Source organism: Pipra filicauda, unplaced genomic scaffold (genome assembly GCF_003945595.2).
Source record: "Pipra filicauda isolate LSUMZ 115617 unplaced genomic scaffold, ASM394559v2 scaffold2_size9829703_pilon, whole genome shotgun sequence".
Classification (NCBI taxonomy): Eukaryota; Metazoa; Chordata; class Aves; order Passeriformes; family Pipridae; genus Pipra; species Pipra filicauda.
The window spans coordinates 2,715,511-2,739,799 of record NW_024104421.1 but is presented as its reverse complement, the minus strand read 5'-3'; the positions used below and the strand labels follow the sequence as shown (position 1 = coordinate 2,739,799).

At 42.3% G+C, this 24,289-nt stretch overlaps 1 protein-coding gene across 10 annotated transcripts in view; it reads left to right on the top strand.

The window, feature by feature from the left end:
* Window positions 1–24,289, top strand: part of CACNA1C (calcium voltage-gated channel subunit alpha1 C) — a 431,119-nt gene that overhangs the window by 337,843 nt on the left and 68,987 nt on the right. For 9 of the 10 annotated variants that reach the window (XM_039383225.1, XM_027726697.2, XM_027726696.2 and 6 more), the window contains 11 exons: window positions 2,343–2,475; window positions 4,139–4,268; window positions 8,057–8,116; window positions 11,588–11,694; window positions 13,172–13,259; window positions 14,389–14,496; window positions 15,192–15,244; window positions 15,352–15,498; window positions 16,385–16,586; window positions 17,054–17,212; window positions 20,075–20,185. In XM_039383225.1, the coding sequence (XP_039239159.1) occupies window positions 2,343–2,475; window positions 4,139–4,268; window positions 8,057–8,116; window positions 11,588–11,694; window positions 13,172–13,259; window positions 14,389–14,496; window positions 15,192–15,244; window positions 15,352–15,498; window positions 16,385–16,586; window positions 17,054–17,212; window positions 20,075–20,185 (1,298 nt within the window). Of the gene's footprint in view, window positions 1–2,342; window positions 2,476–4,138; window positions 4,269–7,860; window positions 7,921–8,056; window positions 8,117–11,587; window positions 11,695–13,171; window positions 13,260–14,388; window positions 14,497–15,191; window positions 15,245–15,351; window positions 15,499–16,384; window positions 16,587–17,053; window positions 17,213–20,074; window positions 20,186–24,289 lie in introns of all 10 variants that reach the window. The other variant, XM_039383226.1, reaches the window with a different exon arrangement.

Below are 24,289 nucleotides of genomic sequence, written 5' to 3'. Positions count from 1 at the left end.
TGCAGGTAGATATGTTAGGAACTGACGTGAGGTTGTTCTCATGTTGTTCTTTGCGAACTGGGGGCCTCGCTGTTTCCTTTCTTCTTTGCCCCAGACTCTACTTTAAGTGAAAGATATTTAGAACGTTATTCTTTATCTATGGCTGAGGAACTGAATGTGTTTTTCAATCTGAAGGTGTGTGGTTGCCAGAATCATTAATGTATTTCCTGCTGTATGGCAGACAGGAGAAAAAGAGGAGAGGAGCGATGTTCTTTATGGTCTTCATGGGGCTGATCCTTTTGCTAAGGGTCCATTTTCCTGAGGCATTGTTCCATACCCATTTAAAAGGGTCTTTAAGCATTCCTCTGAGTAAAAGAAGTAGAATGATCCTATAGTGAAGGTGCAGAACAGGTACTCAGAATACTAGTCTTTTTAAGTAAGAATCTCAAATATCCCACATGGGCAGTGGTTTTCTGGCCTGTTATAGAAGAAAAGGAATTTTCTTACATCGCTCATTGTCAGTCTGCTCTGAAACCTGTAGGTAAAAGGTATAAGTGCAAAGTATGGAATATTGTATAAATATGAGCATTGACATTAACACCTGTTTTACAAGTACTGTGTAAAAAAGTACTTGTAAAAGAATGTTTCTTTAACTAATAAAGCCTGTATAAAGAGTATTATAAAGTATATTACACATTAATTGAGCTGTTAAAAAATAGACTAACTGAATAAGTACAAACTCCATGTACTAGCTCAAACATTTATGCAAAGATCTATCAAGTGAATTTGAGCTGAACTCTTGGTGCTGGAAGTGTAAAGAAAGAATCCTATTTGCATGTAATAATGGCATGCATTCAAAAAGGGCACTTTTCTCCTGTCTCTGATATCTAGATTAGGATCTGTGCTGATTCATCTGTTCTTTCTGATGTGTCCTGTAACGAGATCAAGTACCTCACCCTGAAGGAACAGTCTTTTCCTGGAATTTATCTCCCTTTATGAACTCGGGATGAACCTTTTAACTAGAGTTTCCTCCTTTGCATTGCCTGGAAGATGAACCAGCTTCATCTAACCTGTCGGACTCCTTTCTTAAAGTATATTTTTTTCTGTCCTGCTGATTAAGCAAGAGGATTGGGATCTTTTAAAACAGCAAAATCCTATCATGTTGTTTACAAAACAACATCTGACTTCAGCAGGTAGAAGGAACCCTCAAAGGTGGAAGCTTCTCTTTCACATAACCCTTAGACCCCCTCTCTGCATTTTTTATCCCGAGGTTGCTCATTGTTCAGCACAGGGCCTGGAGGTCTGCTCCAGAGGCATCAGGTTCAAGACTCTCAGCAGTCGCAGCCTCTTTCCCACCTTTTTAATCTTCCCCCCACTAAATTATGAAAGAGGACAATTTTTAAGACCTTCTGATCACTGTCATTCAGTGTGCCCATGCTCAGTGTTTGCTCTGTACATGCACTCATCCAGACACGATCCCAGATGTGGCAGTGGCTCCATGGAGATCCTCACAAATAGGAGAAAAACAGATCTTGATAAACCGGGGGAATGGTCTGAAGAAAAAAAGATGCGGTTCAATAAGGCTGAGATCCAAGTGCCACTCTTGGGAATAGTCAGTGGCAGAAATGCAGAGGGGGAGTGACAGCCTAGACAGTTGTTCTGTGATAAATAATCTGTACTTTGTGCATATCAGAAACTGATGGCAAATTAATGCCAGAGTGTAATGAAAAGTGCCCATGAAGGACATTTAAGCAGGAAGATAGTGTAAGATATAATAAGTATTCCAACTCTCCTGCACCAGCGAAACCTCAACTGCAGGTTAATCCTGCACATAATCTGGAAGAAAGTAGCAAGAGTGATCAGAGACCTGGGGAACACAGCACCTCAGGAAAGACTGTTGCTGTTTTGCTCTAGGATTAAGATATTCTCACAAAGGCATATTAATTGTCCTCGAGTATGTAAAAGCCTTCTGCAAGAGGAAGGCAATTCTCAATTTTCTGTGTGCGTGGAAAGTAAGAAAACAGATACTGGATTTAGACCATAGCAAGAAAGGTACAAGTGAGTCATTAGAAGCTTGCTTTTTTTTTTTTTTTTTGCAGTGAAGTATCTGAGGAGAGTGTTGTGAGAATATTGTGGGTTTACCAGCATTAATGGTTTTACAGAGAGACTAGATCAATGTTTGCCAGGGCAAGCACTGGGCAACAAATACTGCCTTGGAAGAAGGAAGTGGACAAGGAACCTCAAGTTTTAGTATCCTATTTCAATAGTTCTTAGCTTTTAGCTCTAGTTATGACAGAGACAAATGCCCCAGCACTGCAGAATGGGTTATATTTTGCATTAAAAGACAAAAATGTTTCTTGCAGCAGAGGAAGATGAGGAAGAACCTGAGATGCCTGTTGGCCCTCGGCCTCGCCCAATGTCTGAGCTGCACCTCAAGGAAAAGGCTGTTCCCATGCCTGATGCCAGTGCTTTTTTCATCTTCAGTCCTAATAACAGGTATTTAAGAGACTGCTTAGCCGGAAGAAGGAGGTAAAGAGCAGGTACCTCTTTCATGTTGGGCCCCAAAGGTTATGAGGTGCAGAGCTCCCTTTCAGCAATTCATACCGGAGACCTTCTTTGACCCCTCTCTCCTTTAAAGGCCCTGGCATGAAGGCCTCATGAAAGCACAACTGTAGGGACCTCCCTGACAATATTCAGTGGGAGTTCATGGCACCTGCAAAGCTGACTGAACACACAAATCATGAAAGCTTCAGAAATAAGGGACTTGGAGGCAAATCAGTAATTGGAATTCCCCTACATATTCAGATCCAAATTGCAAGAGAGCCATCATGGAATTAATCAAGTGTGAGGTAGGAGCTTCCTGTCCTAAGGGCTGCTCAAAATCCACTCCCAGTACAGAGTTCATGTGTCTTTGCTCATTGCTGCACATGAAGAATGAGCATAAAGGAAAAAATAGGAAGAGGAGGAGGAGAGTCCATAGCTCTGAGGGGAGTCTAAGGAGAACATACTTTCCCATGGGCTCCTGCAATGCAGCTTCACGTCGTGCCACCTGTCTTTCCAAAATAGCTGTGCAAGGCTAGTACTGTGAATGGAGGGTTGTTATGACACAGGGGAATTTATCTTTCCAAGGGTACAGAAATGAGCTCACTGCCCACTGGTCTGTGCAGGATCATGTACCCCAGTATCCCTCTTGAGGGCTCAGCCTCCAGACACAGCCCCAGAGCAAGACAGGGCTGTAAAAGCACTGTTGAATTCAGAGCCAGTTTTTCCACAGCAGAGCTTGTGCCACTCCTCCTTGGGTATGTGTAACAGGGAGGGACTGAGGATGATTGGGACTCGTGGACTCTAATGCCAGCTTTGCCACCCACCCACTGTCATTCGTAGAAGAAGTAAATTAACCTCTGCAGTCATCTGTAAAATTACTATAATAGGGACTGGGAGACTTAACAGCTAAGAGTAGAACTAAATAGATTAATGAAGTGCCTCTAGAATTAATGCACAGGGCTGTTATGAGGTTTAACTCCTCATGTCTTGATACCAATGTATGGAAAGTGCTGTAATGGTCTCCAATAAGCAAGCTGCCATTTGATAGGAGACTGCTCCTTCTTTACCTGCTGGTTTCCCACTAAGAACACCAAGCCTGCATGGCATGGTGTCCTCTCAGAAGCCATTTACAAATGCCAGCCTGCCCTATATCCATTTGGCCAGGCCTGTACCCTGTTAGCCAGGTAGACCCCCACAGCTCCTGTTAAGTGACGCTCCAGCCCCAGCTCAGAAAGACACTGGCACCCCAGAGCCTGTTTCTGCTGCTTTCCTCCCAGATGAATGAGGAATGGTCCTGTGAATGAAAGCGAGGGGTATAATTTTGGGTTGGCAGGTTTCAGACCACATGGAAATCACAAAAGGCTCTGTCAGGAGGGAGTGACTGTTCTCCATTCAAACACACCGAATGTGAGTCCTGCATGATGTGGAGAGCCAAGGCTGCCCGGCACAGCTGCCTGGGCCCATCATTCTCCCTGCTGTTGTGGCAGAGGGAGGGTGCTCTGCAGAGCAGTCCTCTAGGGCCAGTCCTGCTGGCAAAAGAGGATTGAGGGGGAAATGTTTCCCAAGTCTTGCTGTTCTTTGAGAGATAAAGTTGTGCCTCTCCTCTCTCTTGCAGGTTTCGTGTCCACTGCCATCGAATCGTTAACGATAACATTTTCACCAACCTGATCCTATTTTTCATCTTGCTCAGCAGCATCTCCCTGGCAGCTGAGGACCCCGTCCGACACCTCTCCTTTAGGAACCAAGTATGCTTCACATCCTCCTTCCCTCGCTGGGTATTAAAAGTGTGGTGTAAGCAGATCATGAGTTGAAACCGGGAAAGGCAGAAAAGACTGCATCAGAGGCTTTGGGAGTGCCTGTCTTCTGTGATTTGTGCCTTTTGTAGGCTGTGTGTGAAATCATCGGGCTTTGCAGGGAACATGAGTCAGTGCAGAATTTGGCCTCTAGTTCATTTCAGAACCGTGTGTAGGGGAAGGAAGAAGAGGAGGCTGAAGCAAAATTATTGTTCCCTGGGATTAAGGCGTTATAAATGAGCTGCAAAAACATTGATTGGGATACAGATAATTCTAATCTGAGGGATTTTCAGATTCCCTTTGGAACATTTACTCTGCTGCCACATGCTGTCTTTTGAACTAAAAACCCTGATTTTTACTTTATTCACACGGGTTTAAATCAGGAGTAACATTCTTGAGTTTGATGCAGTCACTCTGGAGAAAATTGATGTCATCAAGGTTAGAATCAGACTATTTAAACACAAGCTGCAAAGCTATTATTAAAGTTGAGATAATCCTCAAAAAATATTCTGTACTCCTCTCCTTACCAACCTGGGGGGAGAAGAGGAAGGCATTCACCACAGAGGTACATTCCCACCTTCCTTCCTGACCATTCTTAATTAGCTTTTTGAAATGTTCAGTGCTCCCTTAACTTTGCCAGTGGTTGTTTCCATTAATCTGGGGTCATTGCAGAAATCAGAAGAACCAGCAGACATATATGAGACTTCATATCCCTGCTGTCTGCAGTGGCATTTTGGTGAAGAGTTCGCTAGGCTTGAAGAGTTTGCTAAGCTTAAAGAGTAGGACGACTTTTTGTGGTTTAATAATAAAACCTTAATTTAATGCTCCCTGAAATATCCTGGCCTGAGCATGCATTTAAACACATATGTGCATGCAGAGAAGGTGTTAGTGGCAATTTATTCCCGAGCTTATCTCAGAGTAGCTTTGCATTTTGTCCTGAAGAATGGTGCTAAATAATACGGCCAAACCTGTGCCACCAAGGACCCCACTTGTGCACAGATGAGTGTGCCCACCATGTAGGGATAACTGCATGTCAGTATGAATTAGTGCTGCAGCATCTCAGCTGGCAGATGGGCTTCTGACATGCCACAGAAGCTGTCACAGAATCTGTAGCAGAGAGATTTAAATGAGTAGGAAAAAAAAAAGAAGTTAAAGCTTGTTGTCCTGGATTAAAGAGCTGAAGGTTTGGGGCAAAGAGTTGTTTTGTGTATTTGAAGCCACTGATGTTGCATGAAAATCTGTGTTTAATTTTTGCAGGTACAGATGTTTAAAGTGTATCATACAAGGGGACACTGACAAGATGTTTGGGTTGCAAATGTGGTCTGCCTTTAACAGTAGAACAGTAAGATTGTGCCCTACCCTGTGCCCACACAGAGGACTGGGAGGAAAAAAAAAGAAAGCAAGCTGAAAGCAAGGCACCTGCCTCTGCCTTCGCTCTGAGACTTGTGCAGACCAGGGCTGCTGTTGGCACAAACCATCCCAGAGCAAGGAGACAGGAACAGAGAGCCCAGCAAAGGCTAGTGAAGAGGCTTGGACACTGCTTCTGTCCTGGGGCAGGCTGGTGGCTGTGTTCTTCTGGTGTCACACAGGGCTCAAGCAGCAAGTTTTTGGAAGTGCCCCCCCAGTCTGATCAAACAGCCTTTGAAGCCCAAGCGAGTCCTAAGACTGTGTGCTCACAATATTCTCCTGTTTGCACCTTGGTAAGGTGCTTATTCATTTTAATATATTCTAGAGTAAATTCCTGTTTAAATAATAGTGAGTGTGCCAGCTGATAAATGGTACTGCCTGCATAGGTGGAGCAGTGATCATTTTCAGTGGGCATGATTTCATCTATCAGGGACATCTTTACTAGCTGCAGCTTTGAGGCCAGATTCACCACTATGTTCTAGCTCCTTTGCAGTGCTCTGGTGATGTAAAGCAGCAGCAGGTACAGCTTAATCATCCACTTTAATCAAGTTTACAGATGCTTTATATTGATGGAGTCATGCAAGGCAGCCTGAGAATACCCATGAATCTGGTCCATTGATTATGAAATTATTCCATTGATATAATAACCAAATGTCAAGACCTACAAAGCAGCAATGCAATAGGATATTACCAGCTTTAATGTATGTAAATTAATATAGGGTGCAGTTAATATCTATCCCCCTTGAGGTGGCCCTGTTTTAATTCTCTAAGTTGCAAAAATTTGTAGAGCCCATGATGGCCTTGGGATTAAAAATTACACAGTGACCTAAAGAATTTTAATACACAGTAGCAGTGATACATCCCCCCATTCGACATCCAGTGTCTGCAAATCAATCCAGATTTGGATTATGCTTAAATAGTGCAATGTGATATAACCCTGTAGTTTGCAGTAGCTGCTCCACTGCCCTTTCATACCATGCTGTAAAATCTGAGTGAGGGTGCAGGCTCTGAGCTACAATAAACACCTGTGGGATGGGAGAGGGCAATTTCCTGTTTTATGTTTATTAGTGTGTTAGCAGTAAAGGTTTACATTTCACAAATTATAAATTTTCTAAAGCTTCCATATATTGGCCTTCCAATTTAGAACTTGATTGTGGTAAAAGAGCACTAACCATGAGCACACAATGCTTTGATATTCAGCATCTGTAGTGTAGATAGCACTAAAGTGGCTTGGAATATTGAAATATATTGGAAACTAAGACAGTTCAATTCTGGTCCCATTAGTCAATGAGAAAGTACCCATTTGCTGCGGTGAGTTGTCAACTGATTGGCAGTGAAAGACATTTCTGTCCCTGATGCTGCTACTTTGAAAGCCCCTTTACACTTCCAAACTTGCTGTTGCCTTCTGTGACACTCTAGGGCCACTCTTTGTGGTCTGCTATATGTGCCATGGGTATCTCCATCACCAGGTCTAGATTTCTGGGAATGAAGAGTGTTTCAGCTTGCTTGTTATCCAGGATGCCAAAGGAAAGATGTGAGATCTAAGCTGGGCACCTTTAGCACATGACCAAATTATGGTTGCAATGCAGTGGCTGGGATTCTGTTCAATTGGCAGAGTCTTTGTGATTCATCCTAATCCAGGGAAATTCAGGATAGAGCAAAAAATAGCTCAAGTATGAATTTGTAGTTTGCTTTTCTTCCTTTGAGAGAGAGCACGGGACAAGCCTGCATGAAAGTTAATAAGAAGAAATCTCATGTTTTCCACTGAGAGGCCAGGCATTCTTTGTATTCTCAGTTTGGGAGCCTATTTGGGAAAACCCTTCAACATCGTTTATTAGATTAAAAAAAAAAAACCAAACAACAAAACCTACAGCGACCAAAAAGTTATTTTGCCTCAATAGCGTTCGTGGGATTGTAACTCAGAAAAGATTTAATGTAATGTGTAATGTGCTTCTTGTCCTCTGTGCCAGGACCTTCACTGCATTCAACAGGACATCGTTACAAAACCATTCCCTATAGAGTCATCCTCATTCCCTTGTGCAAAGACATATGTATTTGATTTTGAACTGTGATTTCCCATTCAAGTGATTAGTCACCGATCTACCCTCCCCGCTCCTATTCCCTTTTGTTTTTACAGATTCTCTATTATTTTGATATAGTTTTTACTGTCATTTTCACCATTGAAATTGCTCTAAAGGTAAAGTGCCCATCTTCTCTACCATTGCTTGTTCACAAGCTTACTAGTTTTCTGCGACTATCTGTTGCTAACACACACGCCTGTTTGTTCCTGGGTCATGCTCAGTACCACTAACCCAATTGTGCTTATTTTTCAGATCCTAGGCAATGCAGACTATGTCTTCACTAGTATCTTTACATTAGAAATTATTCTTAAGGTAACCAATCTGAGCAATACACTTGTTTTCTTCTTTCCTCCTTTCATTGCTTCTCTTTCTTTCCTTCTTTCTTTCCTTTTCTCTTTCTTTCTTTTTTTCCTTCTTTCTTTCCTTTTCTTTTCTTTCTTTCCTTCTTTTTTCCTTTTCTCTCTTTCTTTCTTTCTTTCTTTTCTTTCTTTCTTCCTTTCTTTCTCTCTTTCTTTCTCTCTCTCTTTATTTTGTTCTCTTTCACTCTTTCGCTCTTTTTTTATTATTTTCTTAACCCCATTATTATCTCTACACAAAGGGTTGTTTTTTATTTTGATTTTAACATTTTGGTAGTTGCTTAAAAGGTCTTCTGTGAAATTTTGATATTCAAACTCATAATTTAGGGCCTATAGCAAAACAGTGCTTGGTAGAGGAATCTCAATGAAAGGATACAATGTTGGGAAAAGTCAAAAAGTACCAAAAAAAAAGGCCATCCCCTCATAAATTTCTCTCTTTACCCTGGCCAGTCTTTGCAAAACAGGATTTGTCTGCTCTGCAAGAAACTCTGAATACATACACCTCCTCTTACACACACTACACATAAAGGGAAGGTCTCTGTTCTGCACAAGTCATGAGGCTGGGCCAGGAGGTGGCTGATGACTTCTGTAAGGTTACAGGGTGCACAGCCAAGTAGGAGACAGGGAGCACAGTGCAAAAGCTCACTTTTTAAGTGCAGAGAGATAACTGAGAGTACAAACCACCGAAACACCAAGGACAGTAGCTGCAAATGCAAACTGCTGCGTTGAAACCCGGCTTCCCATTTCCCAGGAACATGCTCTGTACCAAGGGAAATGTGCAGGAGAATGGAAGAAAATAAAAATAGGCTGCCTTGTTCTTAACTCTAATTTTCCCAAATTGGTAGGCTAATAATTTAAATAACAGTAATTGAGCAAAGTTCTGGCTTTCTAAATGCTATGTTCACTTGGCAGCTGGGTTTTTTTCTCAGCAAGCTAGTTCTAAGTGCTGGCAGGCAGTGCCTTAGAGTTGCTCAAATTTTGCAGCTCAAGACCCTAATAACAGTATCTATACTGGAGGCTGGCAAGCAGGGTGGCCCCTGCATATTTTTGTAGAGAAACGTGCTTTCTGATATGACTTCAAATTGCCAAAGCCATAATGTCCTCCAAAGAAATGTACATATAATGCCTGTGTGCACTTTGCATCTGTGTTTACACAATAAATCTGAACATGCACTCATCACATGGCTGATCAAAAAGGCCTGTCAAAAAAAGGAAAATACCTCAACAGCAACATTTAAAAATAAAACCATAATTCAAGGCACCTATTTGAACTCAGAATTTCTGCTCACAGTGAAGGAAATGGTAACATTCCTAATGACTTCAGTGGAAGCAGAACCTAACCCAACCCTCTGCCCTATTGCTCTGTTTCCATCAGGGGAGTGTACTTCATAGTACCTGAACTTTCCCACTATCCTGTTAACTTCAGTGGATTTATGACAACACCACTGGTTATTCTCTGAGTTCAAGTGGGAGAGGAACACAAGGCCTATAAGTTTAAGTCATAAATTGCTTTATTTCTCAGTGTGTGTTTCTCTGCTGCCTTGCATTGGGCACAATGTTTTGCACAGCAGCAGTTAGTGTAAATGGTAAGAAACAAAAGAATAAATGCCCATGGGATGTTCAAAGCTGTAGAGAAACAAACTTCATCTGCCTTCATGTTACTGATGACACCTGCAAGCCTCACGCTGCCATGGTGGTGTCTGGTGAATCTTAGCAAGGTTACTGTCAAGTTTTTTTTACCTTGCAGGCAGGTAAAAAAATGGGAGGCAAATATAGATTATACACTCTCTGAGAGTTTCTTCTGAGATAACAAAATCTCTCAACAGGCTTGAGAGAACCACAGTTTATAAAGAACTTAAACTCAGCAGAACTTCCCCTCCTGATTTCAATGGTGTCTTTCTTTCAAGATTGCCATACAAAATCCAACTAGTAAAGGGCATCTTTACCACCTTTGTTATGGCAAGAACTCTCCTCCCTTCCCCAGTTGAATGTGTTTATAAGTATAAATTCTAAGCCAAGACCAGAGTTTATACTTCCTCCCCTTCTAAGTTCTGTCTGATTGATAGTCAGTTCCCTGATGTCATGGATGTTTGGTGAAAAAAATAATCTGCAATACCATGTGCCCTTCCACCCTCCTCTGAATAAAGTTGTCACAGGTAGTCATGGCCGGAAACCACCAGCCAGTATTCCATCCTGAGCTACTAGTGGGAGCCAGAAAACTCCAGTTTGAATTTCTAGTTCACACTACTCAGCTGGGAGTCTGGCTAGAGCTCATCACTGAGGAACAGTCTCATGGTGTCTGCTGCGGGTTACTTTAGTCACCTAATTGAGGTGAGATTCAGAGGACCAGAGTTAGACACCTGTGTTCCTAACTAAGGTAATGAAGGGACATCAGCAGTTGTGGGGATGGGGTTTCTTCAAAGCAGCTACATTAGATCACTCACCGAGTCTAAGGTAGGTGAAAAAATAACCCCATCCCCTCACCCTCTTCGACTGTGCCAGACTCATTTAGTCACTTTCTGTAACAGAGCTCAGTCTAAAGTTTTCTGTTTACACTGTCACTTAATCCAGTTCTGGAGCTGTGATATCCTCCTCAAATCCAGCAAGTATTCAATATCCCTTCATACCTAGATGGGGCAGAATGTCCCTTGTGAAATATGTAAAAATTTTCCCTTCCTCTGCTGGGTGATGTTCATAATGATTACCTCCACAAAGAAACCACTCTGTCTGAAGGAATATTGCCCTGGGCTTTGTGAGGAAAACTCGGGGGAAAATGCTACAGCATTTAGAATAAAAGTGGATGAAGATGGACAGGAAAAGGGATATGAACAGAAGCTGAACAGAAGGAGCAAACTAAAGAGAGCAGTGATCTCTCCTTTAGTTCAGCTCTAAAGCATCAAATCCCTGAGGGATTCTGGTTTTCCTTCATGTAAGAGAGATCAACTGTCCACTGCAGCTGGTCTAAGCACTAAAACACATTACAAAAAAGAGCCCATTTTATTTTATATGTTCTATTCGATTTAGCTAAAGAGGCCTTCATATAATACAAGCATCATACTCACAGGTGTCCTCTGTCATCAAAGGGAAAAGCATATGATTGCAAAGAGTAGTTTTTGAAAACAGTCATTCTGCTGCTTTGCTGATTCTAAATGTTATGAACTCAGTGCACTCAAAGTGCATATTTTCATTGCTGAACTTTCTCTAGCTGGGTCTTTCATAGTTACCTTACTGTCTTCTTCTCTCTCTTTTCTTTCAATGGGGACTAAACTTCTCCTTTGGGGCCTGGGGGTAAATTGTCTGCTATGTTAGAAATACTGCCTCTCCCCTCCCCCCCCAGTTATATGCTCTGAGCACAACCAGGTGGGTTTGGTTTCTGAACAGATGCTAATGGCAAAGTGTGTTTGTGTCTCCGTGTGCCTTCCTGCAGATGACTGCCTACGGAGCTTTCCTCCATAAGGGCTCCTTCTGCAGAAACTATTTCAACATCTTAGACCTGCTGGTGGTCAGCGTTTCTCTCATCTCCTTTGGGATCCAGTGAGTGAGCCATTTCCAACTGGCTGTTTTTGTGGGGGTCATAGGGTTGGGCTGGGAGGGATAGCTCAGCCTCATGTCTTATCTGGGTAAGATTTTTCTCATGAGCCTGTTGAGGTATTCATAAACTGTTTTTCCCAGGTGATTCAAGAGCATTAAAATGCATCCTTAAAAGGGGGAGTAATAATTGGGAAATGCTACGCTGGTGACCTGGAGGGGAGGATCTTCCAGAAAGAGCAAATGAAAACAAAAAACTTGGTGTATTGGAAATCATGACATTTAGCTTTGTTCCAAGATCTCTGATTCACTGTATTGGTTCAGGACAGTTCAGTGACTTACTGTTCCCTCCTAGACCTCTCATAACCTCTTTGGAAAATGGGGTGATACTGTTTTGCTGCTTCCAGAGATGTTGTGAGTCTTGGTCAGTGGAAGACCATCAAGCGCTTGGAGAGTTTTGTGATAATCTTCAGAGTGGTGGTGGCTGTTCTGTCACTGTATTTTCTTTTATTCATCTGTTAATTTGCTTAATAAGTTTACAGATTTATTTGACCATGTGGAACTTGGTGTGTCGGATAGGGAGTTTGCTAATTAGTTTCACATCTGATGAGAAACAAGCTCCCAGTTTTTACCATCATAGGTTAGCAGCTCACATATGTTATGTTCCAGTGCTAAGTCAGGCAGAAGAATTTGTAAGGTCCATTGGGCTTTCAGTCAAGGTCTTAAGAATGGCACAGTGCTCGTTTTGACCTGCTGTTTCTTTCTTGCCGACCTAACTAGACTCTTACTATTTTAAAATAAAAACTGTTCCCTAAATCAGTAGGAGGACTTGATGTCATACAGCAAGAAGATTCTCAGTTGGGATTTTAGTCTTGGAAGGTGCAGAGAGCTCTGCTGCAGTAGATAGTTGTGTTCAGTACTTAAAATTAAGCACATAAGTCATCCTAATCAATTCAGTGGGAGTTTCCACATTCTTAAATTTATGTACACACTTAGCTGATTTGTGGGATCGGAGGTCAAACACATTGCAGGATCAAACTCCAAGTAGATAGTATACCTTTAATGCTGGAGTCTCTTGGGCTTTTCACTCTTCTATGAAAACTTAAATAGAGTGCTTCTTTGAGCCTTATCTGAAAATACCTTGTAATGACTACATCTTTGCACAGTTTCTATATCATAGATATCTAGAGAGTCATTTTGCCCTGCTTAAAAATACATCCTGCCCATGTTCCATTTCCCCTTCATTAATACAGCAGAGATGGTGAAAATGAGGAGAATACATATTGCTGAGTCTGCCCAGAACAAGAAGTAAGATAACATCAGAAATTGGTTTCCTTACCCCTGAAGTGCCATAGCAAAGAGTTGACTCAATATCCTAAGCAGCCTAAGGCTATGCAGGATTTCAAAGATCTGCCTTCACAGCAACACCCCCCACCCCCTACCTTTTGGTGTATCTCTCAAATCTTCCAATACTTTCTTCCAGGTCCAGTGCCATTAATGTGGTGAAGATCCTGCGTGTTCTGCGAGTCCTTAGACCACTGAGGGCCATCAACAGAGCCAAAGGACTTAAGGTTAGAAGAGTCCCAGTGCATTCTATAAACTATATATTTGGGTTATTTCAAGCTACAAGGACTTTTGCAATGGTTCAAGTAGTTTTTCAGCAGAATCACAGTATGGTTGAGGTTGGAAGGGGTCTCTGGAGATTGTCTTGTCCAAAAACACTTCTCAAGCAGGGCCACTGAGAGCAGATTGCCCAGGATGATGCCTAGATGGCTTTTGAGTTATTTCCAAGGAGAGAGACACCACAACCTCTCTGGGCAAACTGTTCCGATGCTCAGTGCCCCTCACAGTAAAAGTGTTTCTCAATGTTCAGATAAACCTTCCCTGTTTCAGTTTGTGCCCGTTGTCCTTTCAGTGGGCACCACTGAAAAGAGCCCGGCTCTGCCTTCTCGGCATCCTCCCTTCAGGTGTTTGTGTACACTGACCAGATTCCCCTGAGCCTTCTCTAAGCTGAACAGTCCCAGCTCTCTCAGCCATTTCTCCCAGGAGAGATGTTCCAACCCCTTAGTCATCTTTGTGGCCCTTTGCTGGACTTTCTCCAGTGTGTCAATGGCTCTGTTGCACTGAGAGCCCAGAACTGGACCCTGTACAACAAGTGTAGTCTCACCTGTGCTGAGTAAAGGGGAGGAATTACCTCCTTCAACTTGCTAAAAGTTCTTTGCCTAATGAAGCCCAGGATACCATTTGTCATCTTTGCAGTGAGGGCTCGTGATCAGCTTTGCATCCACCAGGATCATCAGGTCCTTTTCTGACGAGCTGCTTTCCAGCTGGGTTTCCCTCATCACCACTGAGCTTAAATTATGTCATTTTCTAAGGTTACAGATGGGCTTACAACCCTAAACATAACCTTGCTGTATTATATAACCTCCTTCCTGTGGACCCTTGGGTGCCCAACTGTGTAAGTTGGTGCAGCAGGAAGCCTGAGAGAGCTGAGCTCTGCTTTTCCTATCCCTTTCTCCATGTTTTTGAGAGTAGAGCAAGGAATGTAACAAGTTGGTCCCCTTTCCTGAGACTTTACTTAATGGGTATTAGTTAAATAAATATGTTTTTATTTGTATTTTTAGTCTTGGGCTTCTCCCTTAGCCGGAACAGTTCAGAACAATCCTGCAAGTTACTTTTGTTCCTACCTTCCATTTGCAGCACGTGGTCCAGTGTGTGTTTGTCGCCATCCGAACCATTGGAAACATTGTGATTGTCACCACTTTGCTGCAGTTCATGTTTGCCTGCATTGGAGTTCAGTTGTTCAAGGTAAAACCATTGGACCCATTCATTCATCCATTACATTGAACTGTAATAAGGTGGGGGGGGGGAAGAAAAATAGCATGAAGAAGCCTGAGGAAGGGGAAATGAAGTCTTCTGTGTGAAAGGCAAAACATTTAGGGTACTGTCAGTGTTACCTGGGCTTCTGCTACCAGCAGTTCTCCAAAACTGAACCAGGCATATGCAGAACTCTTGCCCATCATCTGTGATCACAAGAAATCATCAGTAGCCTTCTTCCCTAAACAACCTGTGGCATGACATGGTGCCAGGGAGGAGAAGGGGGCTGTTCTGAAGGATTGGTACTCACTGGCTCTCTACCTCCCACTTTGCAGAGGAAGAGGCATGCCAGATGATCATGGGAGGTTATTCATTCACTTCTTTATGTCTGCTTGTATTTCTTTGCTCTTCACTGCCCTCCTGACAGCAAGTGCTCTGCAGCACTCAGTGACCACGCACCTCAGGACATGCACATAAAAGTACCGTGCGAGCAGATGAAAGGCTGTGCTCTGAACTACCCAGATGCAGGAAACTCTCAATGCAGTTTGCTCAAATCTACCTGCAAAAGAGCATGTAAACATATTCACAGTTGGTTAACCAAGTAGTAAATGTAGATGCTACATGATCTGCCCTAACCCTTGCACTGACAGGAAAGGAATCTTCATTCCTCTTTCTTCCTTTTCAAGGGCAAGCTGTACAGCTGCACTGATAGCTCCAAGCAGACAGAAGCAGAATGCAGGTGGGTCTGACCTTTTCCAATTAGTCTCCTTCACTGCCCAACCATCCTCAGTGCCTTGTGCTGGAGGTGCAGTTCTGCCCTGTTCTCTCTCTGCTCTCCACCCACAGAGGGTACTACATCACCTACAAGGATGGGGAGGTCAGCCAGCCCATGATACAGCCCCGGAGCTGGGAGAACAGCAAGTTTGACTTCGACAACGTCTTGACTGCCATGATGGCCCTCTTCACTGTCTCAACCTTTGAGGGCTGGCCAGAGTGAGTGCTTCTTGGACCAGTGTCCAACACTAGCAATGTCCTCATTCATTTCAAAAGAGAAAATTCAAATGCAGAGCACAGTCTTTCCCATTCTAAGTGTTAAAATAAGTCTAAAGCATTAAATGTAGAAATAATAGCAGCAGTCATTGTAGTCATTATGTACTTGGTGAATTCCTCAGGGCCTGCAGGAATTTCTGTTCCTGTGATTGTAAACAGTGCATAGCACTGTCTCTACCTCCTAAAAGATGATTGCCAGTTGTGGCAGTGATACCAGTATTTGTTACAATTATTATGTATACAAATGGATATAAAATGCCTGTCAGGCACTTACTAATGTTGCAGATTTCCCGATGGAGTCAGCAGGGCAATGTGAAACACAGCAGTGCTATGTCTGCAGTATTGGCAGGCATGGGATGTCTTACAGGCTGTGCTATCTGTGCCACGGGAGCTGAGGACTCCCACAGAGTCACCCGTGACGTGAGCATGCAAGTGCATCAGGGGGTTGACCCTGACTTGTGTCACCAGGTGATGACAAGAGCAGTGTTAACAAATAATAACTCCTGAAATCTTCTTTTCTCAAGAAGCCTAGTTCCCTGCAACACAGACTCTCCTGTCTTTTGTTAGCTGAAGGGCATGATTTTGTTCTAAATTGTAATTGTTCAGCTATGAAAACATTTCACCTCTGAAGAAGTTCAAATGTGTAAAGTTAATAAGAGCCATGTCTTCTCTTTTGCAAGTGTTTGCACACAGATCAGTGCAAGTCTGCACATCTGTGAGTGAATTGATACAGGCAGAAGAAAATCACAAAGTTAAACTTTATGACATCACCTATAAGGCCTCAAGGCAGTTGCAGATTTTCTCTGCATTTGGCTCTGTTTGCTTTCAGGTTGCTGTATAGGTCCATTGATTCCCACATGGAAGATGTGGGACCCATCTATAATCACAGGGTTGAGATCTCCATCTTCTTTATTATCTACATCATCATCATTGCTTTCTTCATGATGAACATCTTCGTTGGTTTCGTCATCGTCACATTTCAGGAACAAGGAGAACAAGAGTACAAGAACTGTGAGCTGGACAAAAACCAGGTAATTTACAACACCTTGCTGTCACTGAAGTTAGAATATGCATTGAGAATAAGTGTTTAATAGATAAATACATACAGACAGGAACATGTGAAGCTCGCCAACAAAATAAAACAATAAGTTGGCTTTGCTGACGTCTTTCAGGAGTCAGGTAGGAAAAAATCTCTCTGTAAGATTTGCTCAAGGGACAGCAACTACTTTAAAATATTTATTGTACCATTTGTTTCATTGAGATTAGATGAGAACGACACCATTGTCTGGCCAAAGTAGATGACCAAAGTAATTGCATATGGAACTCTTTGACAGGTAGAACATGCACATTCAATTACGACCTAAAAGAAATTCTTGTACCAAGCATTTTCATTTCAGTAAAAAACTCGAAACTTATTGTATTTTTATTATATTTGGAGGTAGCTGACCATCCTGATATTTTGGCTTGCAGTTTCAAATTTACCCTGCCTCTTTCACAGCGCCAGTGTGTAGAATATGCCCTGAAAGCCCGGCCCCTGCGGAGATACATCCCTAAAAACCAGTACCAGTACAAAGTTTGGTATGTGGTCAACTCCACCTATTTTGAATACCTGATGTTCGTTCTGATCCTGCTGAACACCATCTGCCTGGCCATGCAAGTAAGTAAGCAAGCAGAAAACCTTAAGGTGATCAATTAGTAGACTTTGTTGGGGAAAATATAAAAATGGCCGAGGCTGAGATTTACTTTCACCTTCACGCCATGTGTTGAGGGAGAGGGACAAGGACATGACAAAAAAACCATTGTACCCTGTTCACTTCTGATGATGTTTCATTAAAATGAGGGATCTACCTCTCATCCTCTCTGCTGCTAATATCTGACACTTTCAACAACTCTGTTTTACCTCTTTAAAAACAAACAAATGAAAAAAAAAACAAACCACCAACAGGTACATCACAGAGCATTTCAGTGGCCACTGTAGTAATAAGTGACTTCTCAGTTCTGACTTGTCCTCTATGAAATGCAGCAACGAGCCCAGAACTGCCACTCACTTGAGATCTGAATTTTAAATTTGGATCTTTTCTATGTTAAAAATATTTTGGCAAACAAGATAATCAAGGAAACTGAAGAGAGAGAGTAGGAAGGGCTTAGTATTTCCTTTATTCTCAGTTAAGGACCATAGAAACTGTCTAGAAAGAACCTCAAGAGGCCACATTGTCTATCCCACCAATTAAAGGCAGAATCAGCTCCACCTGAAGCCTTTCTTGATAGAAGCTTGCCTAACTTGCTTCACTACTGATGCTAGACTGCCTTACTACCTGCTATGCTTGTATTCATTTTCCTTACTGTGAGAAGGTTTTCCGAACATTGAATGTGAATCCACCAAAGAAACATTTGCAGATGGATCTGCAAGAACAGCAAATAGTGGCATATGTAGGTGGAACAGCAATAGAGGAAGGAGTCAAACCCTTTACCAAGTAGCCAGCTTATAAAAAAGAAGTCTTACATTTCTTTCATTCAGGAAATGGACCCTCATACACACAAACTGTTTTGTGCATTTCCCAAGTCTGTACTTTGCTGACTTGTTCCTTCCAGTCTGTGTCTGCACAAGGCCTCCCTCACATCCCTTTCATTTTCAGTTAGTCTCAGACTACACCTTCTAAGCCTGTCTCTACACTCTAAGTTTGCTTGGCCACTCGAGACCTGGTCTCTTCTACACTCCTTCTGCTTAAGAGCTGGTCTGTGTGTCACTCTCCTCCCTAAAACCCTTCCTTCCTCCTGTCCCAGTCAGGCTGTGAACTCTCTGCCTTGGTCTTTGGCCCAAACAGTCCAGATGACCACTCTTCAACCAGTCCTTCTCTTCCTCTTCCTTCACAGGCTCACAGTTGAGTTACCCCTGCCATGAATCATCTTTCCGCTCTCTCTCCCCCTTCCATTTCATTCTCTGCTGCACTTTTTTTTTGCTTCACTAATTGTCCTTTCCTGTGAGTTCAACCCCCATGCATTCCTACACCAACTTTCCTTTTGACTGCGTTTTTCACTGGATCAATCCCAGTCTGCTCACTCCCAGTCTCCCCTCAAAACCAGCCTGTTTCCTACCTCTCACTAGCACTCTAAATCTACATTCACAGGCAATTTTCACTTTCGCTTTCCTCTCACTGTCTCCTGCCCAATCTCACCAGATTTCCCCACTTTTTCTTCATCTGGTCTGGCTCTTTTCCACTCCCATTGAAAAGTTCTTCTCTGTTCAATTGCCTAAGGTCCAAAAAAAGGAGTGAGGCAACAAGAGCACAAGAAAGTGCTCTGCTCTCAGCTGAAGTCTCTCCTGCCCTGTTCACTCTGAAGTTGTGAAACATGCTCAGTTTCTGTGACAAGGGTGCAGACCTAGGGCAGGTAGAGCCAGAAGCTGAGAAATGTTTGTGAGCCTACAAGCAGGATGCCATCCCTGGAGATTCTAGGAATTCTATATCCATCTTGAGAGAAGTACAGTTTGTCAGAGGTTTATACTGTGGCCAAATTTGAGTCAAACATCATAACAGACAGCAAACAAAAGAGACATGCCCTTAAAATTCCAAGTTTCTAAACAGAGTTCTGCAAGTACTAGAGTCTTTCAAGAAAAATTATACAAGAAATTCTGAAAATGCCTCAGTATTATATTTTCCCCTGGCCTTGCTTTCAGCTGCAGTTGAATTGTTTTAACTGAAACTCCTTTGACTAAATTACCTTGAGCCAATACAGAATATGAAAATCCTTCCCAGCTGGTTAAAGTTTATTAAAGTTAAGCAACTACAAATGGGGTCTTGTAACATGAACTAGAAGATGACCTTAGAATAAGGCAGTGCAACCAGTCTCAAGTATAATGATCTGGAAATAGGGATATGAAGAATGACGTGGCAACATTTGCAGAAGACACTACTTGAATTAATCAATAGAAGATAGAGAGTAACTTCATAAGATCATGATAAAGTTAAGTGAATGGGCAGCATGATTGCAAATTTAATTCAGAGTTGACAAATGCAAGATAATGCATATTGGAAAGATATGATTTGAGCTGCTGATGTACTTTGCAGAATCCTGAATTAAGTGTAATTACTTGGGGAATGACTTGGTATCATTATGAACAACTCAGTGAAACCCCTGTTTGCTGTGCAATCGCAATCAAACAAAAAAGTGATCTAAATGTTAGGGAAGGTTGAGATAACAACACAATTCGAGATTGTCTTGTACCAGTATGCAAATTTATAATGAACCCTCAATGGGAATGATAAGTGTGATTTTGGTAGCCACCACTCAAAAAGATTTTTTTTAAAAAGAGGAGATCCAGAACCAGGTGGCAAAAATGGCTAAAGGCATGGAAATGCTAATATATGAGGGAGATGGGGATTCTTAGTTGAAAATATTTGATGTGCTAGGGTCTTCTTTAGAGAACTTTGGCATGAAGGGAGATCAGGAGGGGTCCTGTGTGTTCCTACCCAGCTGGTATGTCTGATCCTCACCCCGCTGCTGGGATGCTATTTTTCAGCACTACGGTCAAAGCTGCATGTTCAAGGAAGCCATGAACATCCTCAACATGCTCTTCACTGGCCTCTTCACTGTTGAGATGGTCCTGAAATTAATCGCCTTCAAACCCAAGGTAGGTGCCATGGGCGTAGGTTTTCCTGGCCTCTGTGTGTGTGTGCATGTGTGCGGGGCAGCTCTGAGGAGAAGGAGGAGGTGAAACTTTCTGATCTGTTACCCCACCGATAACTGAGCTGGACAGTTGCTCTCTGGATTGGAGTCTCACTCATATTTAATAATTTTTTCACTGGAGAGTAGACACACGTAAAAAAAAAAAATTAAAAAAAGGCAACACCTGCTGATAGAGAAGGTTCTTAGTTCTCTGTTTTCATTAAGTTATAGTAGTGATGCTGTGTTAAGGCTATAATATGTTTTCCATTCTGAATGTTATTCTAATGCTCTCTCTGACTTTCCTTAAATAATTTATAAATAGCATCTCATGATTAGTCTTCTGACCCAAGTGAAGTTAATCAAGCATGACTCATTTTGAGTTTTGAGCTTTGGAAAAAAATGTTTCTTCTGGGAGGGCTACATCTCAGTGATGGTTTGGATTGCTTTAGTTTTGAATTCAAGACTTCATTGATAATATTCAGTACCCCAGCAGGTCCTGTCTGAAAGTATTGTCCTGTGCATTGGGCCGTGATATTATGCTAGTATAGCTACACCATGGGGTATGATTATAACCTACAGGCTCTTCCAACTAAGTTCTCACAGCTGCTGCAGGACAAGGACAAAGATGCTGACCTCATATAATTACACAACACTTTCTTTTTGGGGGTTTAAACTCAGTGGTGTGTCACAAAGAGGCGAATCCAGATACCTAAGTACAGCTCCCTCGAGCCATCTCGTATGTTCAATGATTCTTTGACACATGGAGCGGTGTCTTGAGGGATACCTTGATACATTGTGTGGGTAGTAAATGGTGCCTGAAACATCATTTATGACATTGGTAAAGATGAGAACATTTATGTCTGGCAGCTGTGCTTGTCCTTCGTGTTAAACATTTAGGGGATCACCGAAGTTAGCTCCTCCCAGATCTAATCTAACATCTTCCTCATCCTCAGCTCAGAAACTTTACTCTCCATTACTACTGAATTTGGTCTTATTTTTTCTTTTTAGCTCCACGTTGGCTTTACTTCCACCCAACCTCTTTGTCTTTCTTTCACACTTTCTAAGACTTCTTCTTGGGATAGTCAAAATTTTATTTTTTTTACCTGAGCCCAATACCACTATCCTGTCTCAGATGTAGTTCTGTTGAAAGTTAGGAGCATCTTGTGCAGTCCTATTGAAGACCAATTTTGCTTTGTGAGATCTCAAACACTGTCTTGGGAAATGTAGAAGGATCATTATCTGTTTCAGCAGGGATTGTAATTTTCAGGAGAGTTCTACCTTTCACTCTTGAGGTTTCACCATGTCTATTAGCAAGGAATTCTCTGGCACTTTATGAAAATTTTATCTGCACACCGTATACCCAGAAGTGTATCTCACAGGCTCTGTAATGTTCTTCTGATTTCATGGTTCTACTTTAGAGGAGATTCTTAACTTTCAGAAAGATGAGATTCTCAGGAGAACTTGAGTTTAAACGTTTAGGGGATAAGTTTAAGCAGGTCAAACATTGAGCTTTGTACATATATAAGGAAGGCTTTACCTGACATGATTGCCTCTAACACTAAGGAATTGTCATTGATGATATTGGAGGTCTTTCAACTTGTGTCTCACCTTCCTGTGTTCAATCTCCTTTTCAAGTTTTGCTGCACAGCAAAGTATTAAAAAAATCAACTGAGGGTAAACAAGTATCCTCTGGATGGCAAAACTGTGTAAGAGATTTCCTAAAGAGATTGTGGAGTCTCCATAATCTGAGGTTTTAAAATGAAGTTAGGGAGGAACCTTTCATTCAAAGCAGTTTAGGAATGTATGATCTGCCTTGAGAGATGCAAATGAAATAGAACATCTGACAAGGTCCCTCTCAGCCCAATTTTCCATTATTCTGTAATTTCCAAACTAAATCCTCAGCCTACTGCAATACAGTAAAAGTGAGAATACAGAAGAAGCTTTCCTTGTGGCGAAAATAGCAGAGGCTTCATGAAGTCTTCTCAGCTATGACCCAGAAACCAACCTTTGGTTGAGTCCCTCCCATCCTGAAGGGAGTGAACAACCAGTGGAAAGAAACAAATGTTTCAAGTCCTGGTCTGGCCTGTATGCCAAAGGTAGTGCTAGCTCTTATACCGCTATTTTAATTAAATACTTTAAGGAAAATCAGCAAAATTTAAAAAATGGAACCAAAGGATTTCCAGGAAAGAAAAATAGGAATGAACTTGTGAAAGCAACTAGTGCAGCCAAAAGGCTTGCCTCCAGCAGTATATTCACACTGGATTATGTTGAGTACTAATTCAGTGACTCAGGTTTGGAAACTCCAAATTCCTTGTTCAACTTGCCATTGTCTGTTCAGTACAAGGATTTGGCCTGCAGCCTTCATTCCCTGCTCCATATTGGCTCAACCTGCTCTCCAAAGAAGGCAACCCCCTCTCCCAGATGACCATTTGGACTGATGTGCACCAACATTGGTGCACACAATCTGCTTTTCTTCAGGTTGCACACTGGGATTGAAGCTGGAGTTGCCTAGAATGTGTTCTGAAGTAGGAGTCTTCCAGCACGTAGAAAGTAGCTACCTCAATCTTCTGCTTGGCCAGACCTTGTGTTCTCCTATCACTCAAGATACAAAAAACAAACTATGTTTGCAGATGGAAGCTGTGTCTAGGAACAGCAACTGGAAAAGTACAAAAGGATTTTCACTGTCACCTGGGTGAACATATGTAAAGCACGGCCATCACCCTCTCCCCTCTAACCAACCAAGTCCCCTCAACAAAGAAGTGAGATGCTGAGTGATATTAGTGTGTCCCAGATGAGAAATGGCAAGATTAAATGCTCATCAGATTTCTGCTGAAGACAGATTCGTCTGTCATTTCCTGAGCAATAAAACACAAACCAGCCTTTGTTTAAGCTGCTTTGTCTCATTTTGAATATGTGCCCAAACATCACTCTTCTATCTGAAAAGTACCCTAAAATAAAAGAGCTGTGAGATTTATGACTGACAGCAAGAAAGCAAGAAACTTGGTTAGCTGAAGGTGTTGTGTTCTAGTGACAAGCCCCAGGAGAATGTGGCAGAACAGAACTGAGCAGAGAATTGAAGCTGGCAACATTCAGTCTGTTTTCTGCATTTTTTTTGGTGCTTATCCCCGCAGTGGGTACTGCAGCTAACCTTCAACCACAGCAAGCAAAGCAGGATCTGACTTGTGGCTCTGAAGCAGCCGCCACAGAGTTCTCCATTGCACAGTCACTTCCTAAAGGCACCTTGGAACAAATGGTCTGCAGCGTCAACAGAGGATAAGGTTTTCTCCATCGGCACAAGGTGGAACAAGCTGCTGTTTATTCATACCTTTACCAGGGAGAACTGGAAAGGGAACTAGGACAGATCCCTGAGGTACTCAGCTCTGCTATCACACTACCTTCTTAACCACAGTCACCACAGGGATGTGCCCATGCAGAACAGCTCTGGGGGAAGCCTAATATGCAGAGTTCCTGCTGCAGTCCATGGTGTGACCTTCACTATTGTAGACTCATGGATTTATTTGGGTTGGAAATGACCTTCAAGATCATCAAGTCCAACTGCTAACCTACCACTGCCAAGTTCCACTAAATACAATGCACTCCAGTGTTACATGCATAGCAATGGAAAAGATGGCATGCTGTCTCTGACTGAATGGATTTTTTGGCTGTATTTTTTATTTCTTCACTTGTTTCTGTGAGGAGAGATGTCCTTATTTGCTACTCTTGATAGTAAAGGTGAAAAAAAAAAAACAAACACAATCAGTTGCACAGATAATAAGCAGGATCACATACATACCTGCGTGGATAATCCAGGCCTGCAACTAGTTCTTGTGGTAAGAGCAAGGCTTTACTTATTGAAAGGCCAGCTGTAGGAATAAGGAGCCAAGTCCAAGTCAGGGCTTGTCTCCTAACACTTACAGAAAATATGTGAAGGGGTAGAAAGACAAGGGCTTTCCTAACTAAACATACTGTTACTGCTGAGAACGGTTGCTCTAGTCAGCAAGTCCCTTTTATAGTTGTCCTTTTCAATGGCCGTGCTCTGTGAACAGTGTTTTGGTTTGCTTAGTCTCCA